This window comes from Motacilla alba, chromosome 7, assembly GCF_015832195.1.
Source record: "Motacilla alba alba isolate MOTALB_02 chromosome 7, Motacilla_alba_V1.0_pri, whole genome shotgun sequence".
Lineage (NCBI taxonomy): Eukaryota > Metazoa > Chordata > Aves > Passeriformes > Motacillidae > Motacilla > Motacilla alba.
The window spans coordinates 4,968,599-4,983,637 of NC_052022.1; the positions used below are offsets into that span (position 1 = coordinate 4,968,599).

A 15,039-nucleotide genomic window follows, 5' to 3' on the forward strand; every position below is an offset into this window, starting at 1 on the left:
CAGAAACATAAATCCGGTGAAAGACAAGGTGAGGTACATTAATAGCAATTAAATCATGATGAACTTAAACAAATAGGATTTAAGATTGGCATGATGTTCTCTTTAACACTTATTAATTGAAGTCCTAGGTTTGACTAAAAGTAAACATCTGCTGTCTGGCAAATGTTTTCATTTATGAAAGGATGTGACTGTATGTCATACAATCTGAGATGATTCACAGAGTGCTTACAGGTTTCTAAGTATTTTTTTCCCATTAACTCATTTTCCTTAGGGAAAAAACAAGTTTAAAAAGAAGAGAAAAAAGAAAAGTGGTGTTTCCTCGCATATTTGCTACCCTCTGTTTTTTGTACAAGTCCAAGTTTTGTATTTTAAATGGTCAAAATCACAGTTTTCAAGGGCAAATTCTGTAACAGAATACAATATTCACAATAATTCAATAAGGAAAGGTTTATTCTGTAGTTTCCAGTCGAGAATGGCTGATAGAATTCCTCTGAGCCAATACTTTTAGAGGAGTTAATAGATTCTTTAAACTTTTCCAAAGTAATATTGGTGCTTTTCTTTCAGACTTTGTTTGGGTTTTTTAATCTATATTGCTGCACTATAAGCCATAAAACTATGCTAAAATTGCCTACTGGCTTTTTTTCAACTAATTTTCACAGCAACTGTTTCTAAACTATTTTGTGATGAACAAAGTGCACCTTACAGTTTTCTGAGAGATTTAGCTTCTTTCATGAAATTCACAGAACGTCAAGGTTATCCTTTAGCTCTAAAACCAGAGTGCAAATAATTATTGTGCTGCAACTTTTTTGATAGAATTAGGTGTAATAAAAAGGAGATTTACATCATACAGGCAAATTGATCCTGGCCTGAACCAGCTCCCTGTAAAAATGTGAGGTTTTTTGACAAAGTCGATGCAAGTAATGGTTTAAAAACACAACAAATAAAGAGACCCTATAATTCTGGTGGGAATAAATAAGATCTTCATTCTTTCCCTTTTCTTGTCTGTTGGTTCTCTGGTATTCATGTGATTTATCACAATATGAGCAAAATAACATAAGTGTCACTTCAGCAGCATCCAGTGGTCAGGGACAGTAAATAGAGTTGCAGGAACAGCAATGGAAAGAAACAGGAGAAAGTCAAAATTGCTCTGGCTTGGACGAGCTGCTGCTAAAAGCCTGAGGTACAATTCACCTGATTAGAATGGGAGCTGAATGCTCATTTCTGTAATTCCCTAGATGGATGTATTGGACAGACTGGGAGGAAGATGAAATAGATGCCAGCGTGGGGAGGATTGAGAAGGCCTGGATGGATGGCTACAGCCGGCAGGTTTTTGTCACATCAAAGATGCTCTGGCCAAATGGTTTGACTCTGGACTACCGTGCCAACGTGCTGTACTGGTGTGATGCCTATTATGATCACATTGAAAGGATCTATTTGAATGGGACTGACAGAAAGGTAAAAGAGAAATGCTGCTGGTTTGCCTCAGGCACGTTCTGTCTCTGGATTTTATTGTGTTGTGTTAAAAATACTTCCCAAGGATTTTAAAGCCTGCGGAACCCACGGCGTGTCCCGTGTCACCTCTGCTGGAACGATGGTGGCAGCCTCGAGTGAGAGGCTGAAACGTAGCTTAGGGTGTTCCTCTGTCCTAAGTGACACCAAACCTGACTTTTATTTTATTTTTCTACCTATTTTTCTCATGTGGCAATGAGTTATATTTGTATTGAGCCATGACGCTGCAAAGAGCTTTTTGGTAGAAAAACCCTTTCTTTTTGGCTTTGCCAAAGACAGGCTTTTCCTTGAACTTTGCTGGATGGGTTTTTCGGAATCTCTGTGCCCCTGTTGGGCATTTGTGGTAATATTCAGAGGGGCAGCACTCAGCAAATGCTGTCAAAGGTGGAGAGAGGTTTCTTTAATTGTTACTAATGCCTGTATCCAAGTCTGTGCAGTCATTCTGTGTGGGTTTGTAGGAGCAACAAGCACATAATAAGACACTTTGACAATGGTTAAGGCTCATACCGGAGTCTGATAATTTGGGGAAGTTTTACCATCTGCTTCATAAAATTAGTGACTGGTGAATAATAAGAAACACATGTCTACAGGTTTTATTTTGATGTGTGTCACAGAATGGTTCTTGTTCTTTTTTTTGTTTTGTTTTGAAAAGTGAGTTTTCTATAATCCTGAGCAGTAATAAAAAAAGCATAACTACTTGAATTTATGTAGCTGAAAAAAACTTTAAGATACTAATTTTTGATGCTTAATAATTTGTATTTAATTATAGGTTATTTTGGTCAAAATTTAACTGGATCAGTCACATCTATAATTCTTCAACACAGTAAAGATTTTGGGGGATAGGGAGGTCCTTAATTCCATTAATAGCTGTCAGATTATTGACTGATTGATGAATTTGGATCAAAAGCAGTTCAGAGATGAGGAGCTTTGACTAAAACAATTCCAAGTCCAAAGAGAAAATTTAAAGGGCAAAAGGGGATGATGTTTGTCAATAACCTCAAAAGAGTATTTTACTTGTCTTTATCTCCCTGTTCTCTTGGGTTTGTGTCTAGAAGTAGACAAGGTGGGGCTACTGAGGAGCTGCTTCCTTCTCTCTAGAGACAAGGTAGAAAAAAGGCTTTTGGTTCAAGCAAGGATCCCAGCCAGAAGAAGGAGACCAGTGACTCCAAACTGAATCTGCTGGGATAAAATCCCAGGGTCATAGAATTGTTAGTGTTGGGAAAGGCCTTAAGATCTTCAAGTCCAACCCAGCACTGCCAAATTCACCCCTAAGCATGACCCTAAACCCCACTTCTACATCTTTCAAATCCTCCCAGGGTTAGAGACTGCATCACTTGCTGTGTTCTCTGATGGGGGTCACTTAAAGTGGATTTATATTAAGTTTTTTTTCAAGTTAGATATTGAAATTTATATTCTGCTGCACAGAAGGGCTTTGCACTCTTTATTTCATTTTATTGCAATAGGTCATTATGTTTGGGACAGTAATGATCTCAGTTCTCCTATTTCCTGTTTTACCTTCTCTGAAAAATTAAAGATTCTTTCAACCTTGCTGATGCTCACCTACCACTAATTAATTGCAGGTAGTCTACAATGGAAAAGATTTGAACCATCCTTTTGGACTGTCACACCATGGAAATTATATATACTGGACAGATTACATGAATGGGTCAATATTCCAGTTGGATCTGGTAACAAGGAATGTGACACTGTTAAGAAGTGAGAAGCCACCTTTGTTTGGGCTCCAGATTTATGATCCACGCAAACAGCAAGGTACGTACACAGTTTCTCCAGAGTTTTGTTATTAAAGGGCATTTTCCCTTAGAGTCTGCAAGCATTTTGAGGTGACTGGATGAAGAAAAATAGAAAAACAAATAGGAGTTGTGGCACGAGAAAGTTACTCCCCAGAGTTTCAGTCCATTGAAGTAGAAATTGATTCTCTCATAAATACTAAAAAAGTGAATCACAGCATTATTCCTGTCTGAATTCCTTCTGTGCATTCGCACTGCACATATTGCCCTTCTTCCTTGAGTGACCAAGAGATGCTGTGCAAGTATCAATGACAGAGGGCAACATATCTGCATTGGCTCATAGATAGAAAATATGTGATTACATTTACCTTTTCTTAAATAAGATCATACATCCTGCCTGCATTTTTCTTTAATTTGCTCCCCCATCTTGGTCTGCAATCAACACTGTATGCTGCACAGGAGAGAAGTAGTTTGAGAGTAGTGGAAAAATCCATAGTTGTTTCTACTTGTATCAGTAAAGAAATGAGATAAAAGTCATAAGTTTGCATGGGTGGAATTTAGAAAACAAAATTGCTACTCTACAGGTAAAGATAAAAATGTGTTTTACTGAAGGAAACGTTGAATTCCATTTACTACATACAGAGTTCCTATGAGTTGTTGAGTATGTATTGCTTGCTTTAGTTAAAACGTATTTCTAATTACCAGATTGTTTGGTCTGCCACCAAACATAAAAATGAGCATCAGGAATTAATATAGATAAAATACTGTTTAAAAGATGATTTTTTTTTTTTTTTTTACTGTTTAAATTTTCTCTGTTCTGATACTGCAGCATCTAAATTTCTTTTCCCTAACCCAAGCTGGTCTGTGTAGCACTGTGCTAAGTCAGGTTGCTGCAGCAGTGTTCCTCTTATCATGGCTGCTTTTCAGGGACTCTTTCTGACATTCAGAGACATGTAAAAGTATACTTTGTTTGGGTTTTTTCCTTGGATTTTGTGTGGGCTTTGTTTGGTTGGTGTTTTTAAGGCAAAATCTGGGCCCAAATGTACCCTCAAGGTGGCCAAATTTCAGAATGCTGTGCCTGCTAATAGAAGATGCAGTGTTTGCTTTCAGTACTACTGCTGCTTTATTTGGTACTCAGAAAATTCCTTTATTTTTCAGGAAAAAAGGGGCATTTAATGCAGTTGCTGTTGGCTTCCAAATAAGCTGACACCAGAGAGAGAAAGTATTGCCTCTTAGACAGTTTTGCTGAATGAGCTAAAGTCTTAAGGGAGGGAATTTGGCTTGTTAATATATTCTTTGTTTGAAATTGTAATTGGAATTTTGTAAGCTAACTGCAGCCTTTAGGAACTTCCCTTTTTGTCATGCTCAGTGAGGTTGATCTTGCCATTGCTCCCGAAGGAGCATAAAAATTTCTTTTAAAGAAACTATTTGTGAGTGTGTGCATGTTTGTTTTCCTTGTAAAAGAGCAGGCTCAAGGCTGAATTGGTGCACAGAGAAAACCACAGAAAAACCACTTTATAGACGAGTTGTATATTAAAGATTATGTGCACATCCCTCAGAAACTTTTGGCTGTGATCTTTTGAGGTGACTGCTTTGATGCTGCTGGTCTTGTCACACGAGCAGAAACTGTCACACAAGCTGGTCTTGTCACACAAGAAGGAACTGTCATTTCATTTGGGCATGGTTCAATTCAGACTGGCATTTTTTAGGGGGGCTTTTCCAGTATACTGTTCCAATCCTGCTTTGCTTGTGCTTTGGGTAGGGACATGAAGCTTTTGGGATCTCCTCAAGGAGAAGTATTTTTCATTGTCTCTCATGAGGCATGATTCCCTTGAGGTGGAATGCTTGTTGTTGTTGTTGTTGGGTTTTTGTTTTGGTTTTGGGGTTTTTGTTTTTTGTTTGTTTGTTTTTCCCCTTGATTTCAGAGCTTAGAATTTGCCTTAATTTCTTAAGCTGAGTCTTTGGATCTCTGTGCATCATAAAATGTGGGAGGGTGAGGCATAGTAATCATAAGAGCTGGATTTGCATTCAGAATATGACCCTGCAGGTATTTGCAGTGCATTGAAAGCCTGGATTGCCACTTCCATATAAATAATTCTTTACCCAGCAGGTAAAGTAGCCTCTTTTGAAATCAGCTAATGTTTTAACTCCTCAGATTGCAAAGAAGAGCTCGAGCACCAGGCTGCTGCTCCTCATGTGTGGAGGATGACCCTAAGAGTGGGCTTACTCAATTTAACAGTACTTGAGGTTGGGTTCATAAGAAGCTGCAAATGCAATAAATACTTCAGTGTATCTCTTAAATGAAAAGATTAAACAAATGTGCATGGTTTGCTTTTTTTTTTTTTTTTTTTTTTTTTCTGGGAACAATGACTGAAATGCAATTACATTGTTGGTTTAGCTCTGGACTAATTTTTTAGCTTAATTAAAATGGAATTGGCCTGATTTATTCACATGCAATCAACAGGGCAATAACTGCTTTAAAAGCTGTCAAAATATGAAAAATATGATAATTGCTTTGAAAGTATTTTTGAAAGCCATATAAAATAACTCTTAGGAATTGTAGTCGAGGAAATTCAATTCCCCAAATACTTGATAGCTTTACAGGTTCTGCAGCTTGTTCAATAAAGAGGCTTAACCTGCTTGAACTGTGTTTTGGGAGACATTTAAGCCTAGGAGTCTCTTCAGCAAGACTGATGGGACTGAAGGTCTCATTGCACCTCCAGGTTGAAGACTGCACTTTATAAACCTTTTTATCTTGGATCTTTTTGCTTTAACTCTTGTTACTTCTATTTTCCTTGTCACCACCCCGTCTTTTATCACTTTACCTAGCACATAACCCACTGTGCAGGAGTTTGTCATCCCAATTATGAGGTTAAGTAGGAACTTTTCATCTTCAAGATGGACCATTTGACTTTGATCTAGTGATTTAATTGTTGATAGTATTTATTTTCAGCTTTCATTGGGCTTCAGAATCATCATGTGTTTTCTACATTTGGCTGAAATAGTCCTTTTTTCTATAGTTTTATTCTCTTTTAGTGAGGTGACAAACTCATGTACATGCTCTAATTAAATCACTGCAAATGTTTTGACTTGTGCCATGTAATTTTGGAGTCACTTTTGAAGATTGTATTTAGGTTTGTTTATTTTGGCAGCTTCTGAGAACTTTTTAAATCTTTGTGTTACTGGCATTCTTTGATTTGTGCAATGATGGCCCTGTAAAGATGGAGAGACTTTCAAGGCTACTTTTTCTGAGGCTTTGTTTTACCCGAGGTTTTCCAAAATTTAGACTCAAATACATTTCTGAAGTTTTTGATGTTTTTTTCATAATATTTCTGTTTTGGTGGCCATAGCTGTAACAGTTGATTTCTTAGTGATTTAATCAGAGTCTCACACTTGAAGTCAGGATGTAATTATGTGTATTAGGTGTCCAGTCTAAGCTCTTTCTTAAATTGTGATCAAACCCTCAGACTTCTCAGAGAATTCCCATTTTCCCTGGTTATAGAGCTGTGCTCTTGTCATCTCACTCACCCTCTGTCCACTGAAATGCAGATACCACAATGGCCATTCACATCATTCTCTATTAATCATTTTGCACAATTTTATTAAAAAGTTCAGTGGGGCTTTAATGGATTGTTGACACATTTCTTCTAAGAACTGTTGTGTATGGTGGTGGATCAGAAAAAGTATAGAGGGTTATTAAACAGGGTTATTAAACATTGCTTAATTGTAAGACCTATTAAGGTACATCTTAAAATATAAATATTTTCAAAATCTTGAATTGTTTATTCATTGTCTGATGTTCATGTGATAATTTAAAGAGATTTCCCTGCACCTGCAGGACTGGCTCTGATGGGACACTTTAATATTCATGTTCACAGCTCCATGAGAACTTAATATTATATTTTCAATGAAAATTGAAGTGAGGAGCTTTGAGGAAAGGGAATTATATGGAGTCTGGTTTAGCCCAGCAAGCTGATAAATGTTTTCTACACCTTTAAAAGCAGGGACTGCTTTTTAGTAGAACGGGAAGATGAAAAGAAAGGAAAAAAGTTCTCATTTAAAGGTTCAGCAGACGTGAAGTTTTGTATCTTGCTTGCTCATAGTCACTTCTCACCAGCACCTGAAATGAGCAGAGCTTTGCTCATGGGAAGCTGGGTGTCCCCAGGAGCGCAGATCTAAGCAAAGGTCATGACCAAAGTGACGCAAACAGAAACTGGGACATTTGTGGGCTCTCTGTCACTGAAGGCTGGTTGCCTCAGGAGGTGGTGAGGGTGCAGCAGCCCTTGGTGGATGGTAAAACACCTGACAGCTGTCAGTGTTTTCATGGGAACAGCTTGGGGAAGGAACAATCACACAGAAAAGCAGAGCATAGCAATGGCAGATGTGCTCAGAAAAGAGTAGTGGAATATTTGCCTGTATTATATCTGCCATAAATCACTCTTTACTTTTGTTTTATCTCTTTTTTTTTTCCCTAATCTGTATTTGTAGTCACATTGTTTTAACGTGTACAGATGCCAATTAACTTCAGAACATTCCTTTATCTGCTGTTTGATTCCTTGAAGCCACTGCATTCATGTAGCTGTGCCAAAATTTTTGCAGTGTTTGTTCCTTTCATAAAACAGGCAGATAAAATGCTGTGAGCTGATGGTGCAGTTTTTTGTGGTGTTACTATTATTGTTATTATTATTATTATTATGTATTGTGATCTGTAAATAATTATGTTTAAATATTATAACCCACAGTAACCAAAGCCTGAGAATATTGTGCTCCTAACACAAGAGGAATGTAATTGCTAAAAATTCTTCATTTGTCTTCCTAAAGAAAAAAAAAAAAAAAAAGGCAACTGAAAACCCCATTGTTTAGTCCTAGCATGGCTCTTAAAGTTACTTTTTATTTCTTTTCCCAGGTGATAATGCCTGTCGTGTTAATAATGGAGGCTGCAGCACTCTTTGTTTGGCCATTCCTGGAGGCAGAGTTTGTGCCTGTGCTGATAATCAGCTTTTGGAGGAAAACAGTACAACCTGCATGAGTAAGATTCTTACAGAATATCTGAGTCGATGCTGCTGTTAAGGGATCAAGTCAGATCTGAAAATAAAACCAGAAAGTGTGGCCTCCTAGAGGGTCTATAAGACAAAGAAATGTTACTTGAATAAATATTCTAGTTGGCAGTTTACAGAATATAAAAGATTTTCCAAAGATAACAGAATATTAAGTACATTATTTAAGGATAAAATGCATTGGAAAATATTTCAGCATATCTGATATGATAAACCACTTAAATAGTTCACAGAAATATTTTAAAATATCATAAATTGATCAATATAACTATAAAACTAGATACATATGAACAGTTTTCAGATTATTCTACTAAGTATCCTAAACAAAAATCTGACATTGAAATGCTCATGATGAAACTGTTCATAAAACATATCAAGCAGATGTATTTATGTATGGTAGATTCTGACACAGACTGTGCAAATCTTGCTGTCTTTCATCTTTTCTTTATGTATCTTCATTGAAACAATGAAAAAAGTTATTCTAATAAAAGGTGAGTATTTCAATTAAAATAATAACTTGCCAGGTAATACAGGTATCTCTTTTTTTAAAATGCTTAGACTTGTTGTTTCTAACTCTGTAAAAATTTTCATTTTCTCTGTTTTTTTTTAAGTCTCACTGATGTATTGAAATTAATTGTAACATGTTACATGTCTCCAGCAATAAGCTCAGTAGAGATGAGTAAAGCGTAAGGATTATTTCATAGCATGATGAACATTATGGAGCCTGCAAGGACCAGGCAGAGCCATCCCTTTTCTTTAAAAGCTCTTTTTCATTCTAGCAGAAGTGACTGGAATGGGGACTCCTCACTGGTAAGATGGAATGTAGGCATTAGGAAGAGAGGTTAGAGACTTTAAAATTGGAATGGGGCAGGCTTCCTGGATTTTTCCCAACAGACATCACTGCCTGGCTCTTTCCAAGGACTGTGGTATTCCTCAGAGGGTCCTGGACTCATGTGTGGCATTTACACATGAAGCATCCTGAACCTGATGTTGAGGAGTACATCTGCCTGGATTTATTAATAAGCTTCTAGCTTGCTACTTAACTCTACCCCAGCAGAATTTTATCCTTTCTTCCCTACCAAGTCTGTACCAGTGCATAATGCAGGTGTTTGCGTTGTTGCTCGGATACAAGAATCAGCTTATTAGTAATCATTTCCTATCTCTAAATGTGCACTAGAATTTGGCCAATGTCTGTCAGAATATTTCCCGTTTGCTGTTGATGAGGTATTGCAGTATTTAAACTGATATTTTACACTTTAATCGAAAAACACCAATTCAAAAACCAGTTTGAGTGCCATTCTCTTCAGAGTTTTTCCATTTATTAAAAGTTCATTCCTTCATCCACACACTCAGATATATGTGCCACCACTGGCTTCAGGTGGAATTGCCTCGGATGTGCTGAGTTTACTTAAAAATGTTCTGAAGTGCGAGAACAAGAATTGATATTTCCCTCAGTTTGGGAAGGATGTTGAGACACTTGAGCATGTCCAGAGAAGGCAACAAGGCTGCTGATGGCCTTGGAACACAAACCCTGTGAGGAACAACTGAGGGAGCTGGGTGTGTTTAGCCTGGAGAAAAGGAGACTCAGGGATGACCTTGTCACCCTCTACAGCTCCTGAAAGGTGGCTGTGCTCAGGTGGAGTTGGTCTCTTTCTCCAGGCAGCACTGACAGAACCAGAGGACACAGCCTCAAGCTGCACCAAGGGAAATGAAGGTTGGATATTAGGAAAAAGCTTTTCATGGAAAGAGTGATAAAATTCTGGAGTGGCCTGCCCAGGGAGGTGGTGGAGTCACCACCCCTGGATGTGTTTAAAAAAAGACTGGATATGGCACTGGGTTTTGTTAGGAGTTGGGGCTGGGTTGTTCTGGATGATCTTGAAGGTCTCTTCCAGCCCGGTCATTCTGTGAATTCTGTGACATGTATTTATGTAGGGGCAGCATTGCATTTTGGGTGCACCAAGCAGATAAAGTGATGTTCTTGTTGGATGCTTTCCCCAGTTAAAGAGGGAGAAGTGCTGCCCCAGCTGTGCAAGGCAGAGCAGTTCCAGTGCAGCAACAAGCGCTGCATCCAGGAGCGCTGGCGCTGCGACGGCGACGACGACTGCCTGGACGGCAGTGACGAGCGCTCGGACATCTGCTGTACGTAGGCACTTCTCTTTCACCCCACAATCCATGCTCACCTTCAAGGATTGCAAACCAAACCGTGCAAACTAAAGCAATCACCCTGCAGCCATTCCTGCAAATCTTTAATTTCCTTCATTTCCTGTGTGCAGTAATGGCAGCCCTTTCAAATCTCGCTGGTGCACTCGTTGCATAGCACAGTGCCAGAGAAGTCATCTTTTGGGGTTGGCATTGTCATTCCTGATTCTTTAAACATTGGTGGTTTTTGCTTTGTTTTCCACTATTTCTTACACGGGTCACAGTATAACACCCGATGGGGGGGAGTGGAAAAGGGAGCCAGGCTCTTCTTGGTAATGTCACTAGCAGGACAAGAGGTAATGAGCACAAAGTGAAAAGCATTAATTTTATCTGAACATTAGAAAGATTACACATTTTACTGTCAGACACTGGAATAGATTGCCCAAACTGGTTGTGTAGTTTCTGTCTGTGGAGATGCTTGAAATTTCTATGGACACGGTCCTGAAAAACCTGTTCCATCTGGCCCTGCTCAAGTAGGGGATTACACTAGGGGATTTTAGCAGGTCCCTTCCAACCATGAAAATTTCTGAGATTGTATAATGCATTTCTTAAAAAAACACCCAAAAATCCTCAGGAAAAAAAAGGAAAAAACCAAATAAAACCAAAAAAACTCTACAAGTATTCAAACCAACAATGTAAACAAACCACTTCTTCCCCAAAACTGCCCCAAGAAAACCAAACCAGCCATAAAACCCAAATCCCAAATCCCTACACCACCTGGAGTATTAAATTAATGTACATTGTCTTTAAAGTTACAGTTTTACGAAAGATGTATTTTTCAGCTGTAGAGGAGTTCCACTGTTGAAATGAAAAATAATAGAAAACTTACCAATTATGTCCCTGTCATTTCTGGAAGGTTCTTAAGTAGCCTGCTTTAAAATTGGTGTCGCAGCATTGAGAATTCTCTTCCTTACTCTGTCGCAATGCTTTCTATTTCTGTCCTTAGATCATTTCTCTAAACTAAATCTCCTTTACTGAAATGAAAGTAGTTGTAGACAGTCAGTTGTAGACATGAACACTCTTCTGTTCTGAAGTATGGTTGAGTCTGAAAACTCTTTTCATAGTTTCTCTTTCTTATCTCTTGGAGACCAAACAACTCCAAACTGTTCTGGGGTTTTGTTAGTTTTTTGTTGTGTTTTGTTGGGTTTTTTGGTGTGTTTTTTTTTTTTTTTTTGGTTTTTTTTTTTTTTTTTTCCCTAGTGGATTATGGCAGGGTTTTTTTTAGATTTCATTGCTCTTTTCTGAAGTGATTCTAGGTGTTGGATATCCAAAACTGAACGTGTGTATTTCTGCTGAGGCCTTTGTGAAGCTGGTAAGGCTGAGAGAATATATTTGTGAAGGGTGATTGTTTATTCATCCATGGGTAAATCATCTTGCCTGCTTCACACAGGCCTGATTCTCCTGATACAAACTGATCCTCTGTAATGCCCAGACCTTTTGCCATATGGCTGTTAAATGGCCAGTTTTGGATTTGTTTTGTTTCATTCTGGGGTTTTTTGGTTTTATTTTTTTACAGCATTTATGGATTTTGGTAGCTCCATGTGGTAGCCATTGCTGATTTCAGTAATATTTTATTTTTTTTTCCTTAGTTCTGAATTGTAGTGCTTACTCTCATTTTGTTTTGAAACCATCATTTCCCGCACTTAAATTAAGGAGCTCAGCTAATAAAGAGAGTGAGAAGGAAAATCTTTCAGCAGATTTGACTTGATTGTCTTTTAAATTAGTGTAAGGAAGACCAGTTCATTGATCAAATCTTGTAATTCTCTGAGGATTTATACAAATATAAATGAAATAATAAACTGGTCTTAAACCTGAACGTGATCTATAGTTTACATGGCCAGTGTGATAACATTGATCTCTTCTCAGCAGTTGCCATAGTAACTCCAATAGTTCTTTATGAGTTTGAAATATTTGCAATTATGAGTAGAATACACATTACTAAAAATATATGAGCAAATGCTTAACGACCATTTAAAGCAGTATCTATGTCAAGTATGAAAGTCAAATTTAAAAAAAAAAATAAATCTTCAAGTTGTGATTTTATTACTTGGATGCTCCCAGTTTTGTTCTCCAGTCACATTGCAAACTTTGGAGGTATGAGATTTGGGACACCTTTCTGCTCAGATTATTAATTAATCTCTGCTTCCTGTGCTGCTGCACCCTGCACACAGACCAGGGTCCGTGTGCTTTTGATATCGCCCTCGCTCTGTGTCGTCTTCAATTGCAAGAATAGGCAGAAAGGTCAAAGATAAAAGCTACTGAAATGTCAAGGATAAGCCTGCAAGACATCCTTTCATTTTAAATACCCTTTGTTTCCAGATGTATGTTAAACTTTAAAAAAGAGCCTGTGCATGGCTGAATGGGTGAAAAATAGCTGGAGATTATTTTTAACCCAGCGTTTGGAACCGTGTGCAGTTTACTGTTCTTGTCTAGATTGAGATGAGCAAGATCTGCTAATAATAGATGTTATTAGCATGAAAGAAGCAGAACATAAACACTTACTACAGCTGCAAGAGCAGGCCAATAGTATTTACATAAATCCTGTGCATTCAGCTTCGTCCTTTCCTTGAGAATTGGTAGCCAGTTTGAGAGATACCTTGTTCACTCCTGAATACCAGATTTTTTTTTTTTTCTGTTAGTTTTACACCGCGTTGCATATTTCACTTTTTGACACCTACAATTTCATGGCGAGTAAACAGCAGATCTATATGTGGCCATAGACAGTAATGTGCCTCATTTTAGAAGCATTTTATGACCTGCCCAAATCCCTGCTCACTGTGGTATCATATTTTGGATCTGCACTTAGCAGCTTGCAGCTGTTCCCTTTGGTGTTTTCCTTTGTTTATATGCACTTTAGTTTGCAAACCTCATCACACTGCCCAAATGTGATTAAGAACGTGTTTCTTTAAGGAAACGACTCTATAAAATGCTGCTAGCTTTAATCACCTAATAGAAGAGGATCCCCATATTGGCATCTTTACTAGATATTATTTAATTTATGATTGAAGCACTGCAATGTTTGTAATTTGCTGGTTTGCTGAACAATCTTTATGTCATGGTAGTTATGCATACAAGATAACCACACTAACTGCATCACTAGGGAACAGCATTTAATGTGTTTTCACAGATTTCACAGCTGTTTTCCTCAGGTTATCTTCTTAGGGGGGAAAAAGAAACCCTCACTTTTTTTTCTCCACAGTCAATCACAGCTGTCCTGATGATCAGTTTAAGTGCCAAAATAATCGCTGCATTCCCAAGAGGTGGCTTTGTGATGGAGCTAATGATTGTGGTAATAACGAAGACGAATCAAATAAAACTTGTGCAGGTAAAAATTTTACTTGGTTGTGCAAACAGGTTTTCTAACTTCAGTTCTATGAATAGTTCAGGACTGATTTGAACTGAACTGGACCAAGCTGCTACTTTTAATCTGATTATTGACATTTTAAATTAATTCAGAATTTGATGCCTCCCAGGATGGAATGAAAATTATATTTTACTTAATCCATGTGCTTGGCTGTGCTTTCCAAAGTTATTCAGCTCTTAATCTCTCCACATGGGTTGACTGTCAAAGCAATGCTCAGGTACAAACTCTGAGGTACAAATCTTTTTTGGCAGTTAGAACTTTTTCTATTAACGTGCTGTGATGGGTGCCATGTCACTGGTAAATTTTATTTTATGCTGATTTAGTGTATGCATAATTAGTTATTCAGTTTCCACTCGGTGCCTTGAAATTCTTTTCATTTCTAAGTTATTAACTGGTGAGTGGGTTTTTAAGCAAATAGCAAGATGAGGATTGTTTACTGATTCCACTGTAGTAAATCATGGAATTCCCAAATCTGTCCTTTGCTTGTGTGGAAGAGATGTTTAGTGCTGTTGTCAGAGCACTCTAAACAAGCATTAAATCTCAAATATGCCAGCCATCAATAAGCTGATGAGTGTTTTGAACTGAAGTGCAGTGCAAGACAACACGTATTGTGTATTAAAATATTCCCTGTTGCCTTACTGCCTTGATATTCTTTGATATCCAACTGTTTGCTTGTAAGGTGAGAGTCTAATTTGAAGACCATTTTTTTAACCCTGTGCCAGTTGGCCGTGGATCAAATTTTGTATTCTTGTTTTTTGCATTTATTCCTGCAGTGGCAAACACAGTTAAAGTTTAAAAAAATACTTTGAAATATTTTAAACTTAGATTCATCTTTTGAGTTTTGGGCTACTTCTCTGAAGAAAAAGGAAAATGGTAGCTGAAAATAAAAATGAAGAAATATTATTTCTGTCACTGGGGTCTTTGACATATCAGCCATTCTTTTAAAGAGTTAAATAACATGCAGGTCAACTGTAAAAGCTTAAATTTGGAATCAAAATCTGTATGGCTATCTCTGGCATTTTTATGGGTTCAAATTTTAAATAAACAAAATTATACCTAATGACAGCTTTCTATGTTAGCTTTTTAGTGACATTTTAGTACTCATCAGCTTTCAAAGTAATTTCTGTAGCTACATAGAACAAATTCTTTTAGTGATCCTTGT

General features: G+C 37.6%; 1 protein-coding gene across 2 annotated transcripts in view; it reads left to right on the forward strand.

Moving 5' to 3' along the window:
• LRP1B (LDL receptor related protein 1B) overlaps window positions 1-15,039 on the forward strand; it is a 623,792-nt gene that overhangs the window by 406,600 nt on the left and 202,153 nt on the right. For both annotated transcript variants that reach the window (XM_038143324.1, XM_038143323.1), the window contains 5 exons: window positions 1,236-1,455; window positions 3,090-3,279; window positions 8,164-8,286; window positions 10,313-10,453; window positions 13,713-13,838. In XM_038143324.1, coding sequence (XP_037999252.1) covers window positions 1,236-1,455; window positions 3,090-3,279; window positions 8,164-8,286; window positions 10,313-10,453; window positions 13,713-13,838 — 800 coding nt within the window. The remainder of the gene's footprint in view (window positions 1-1,235; window positions 1,456-3,089; window positions 3,280-8,163; window positions 8,287-10,312; window positions 10,454-13,712; window positions 13,839-15,039) is intronic.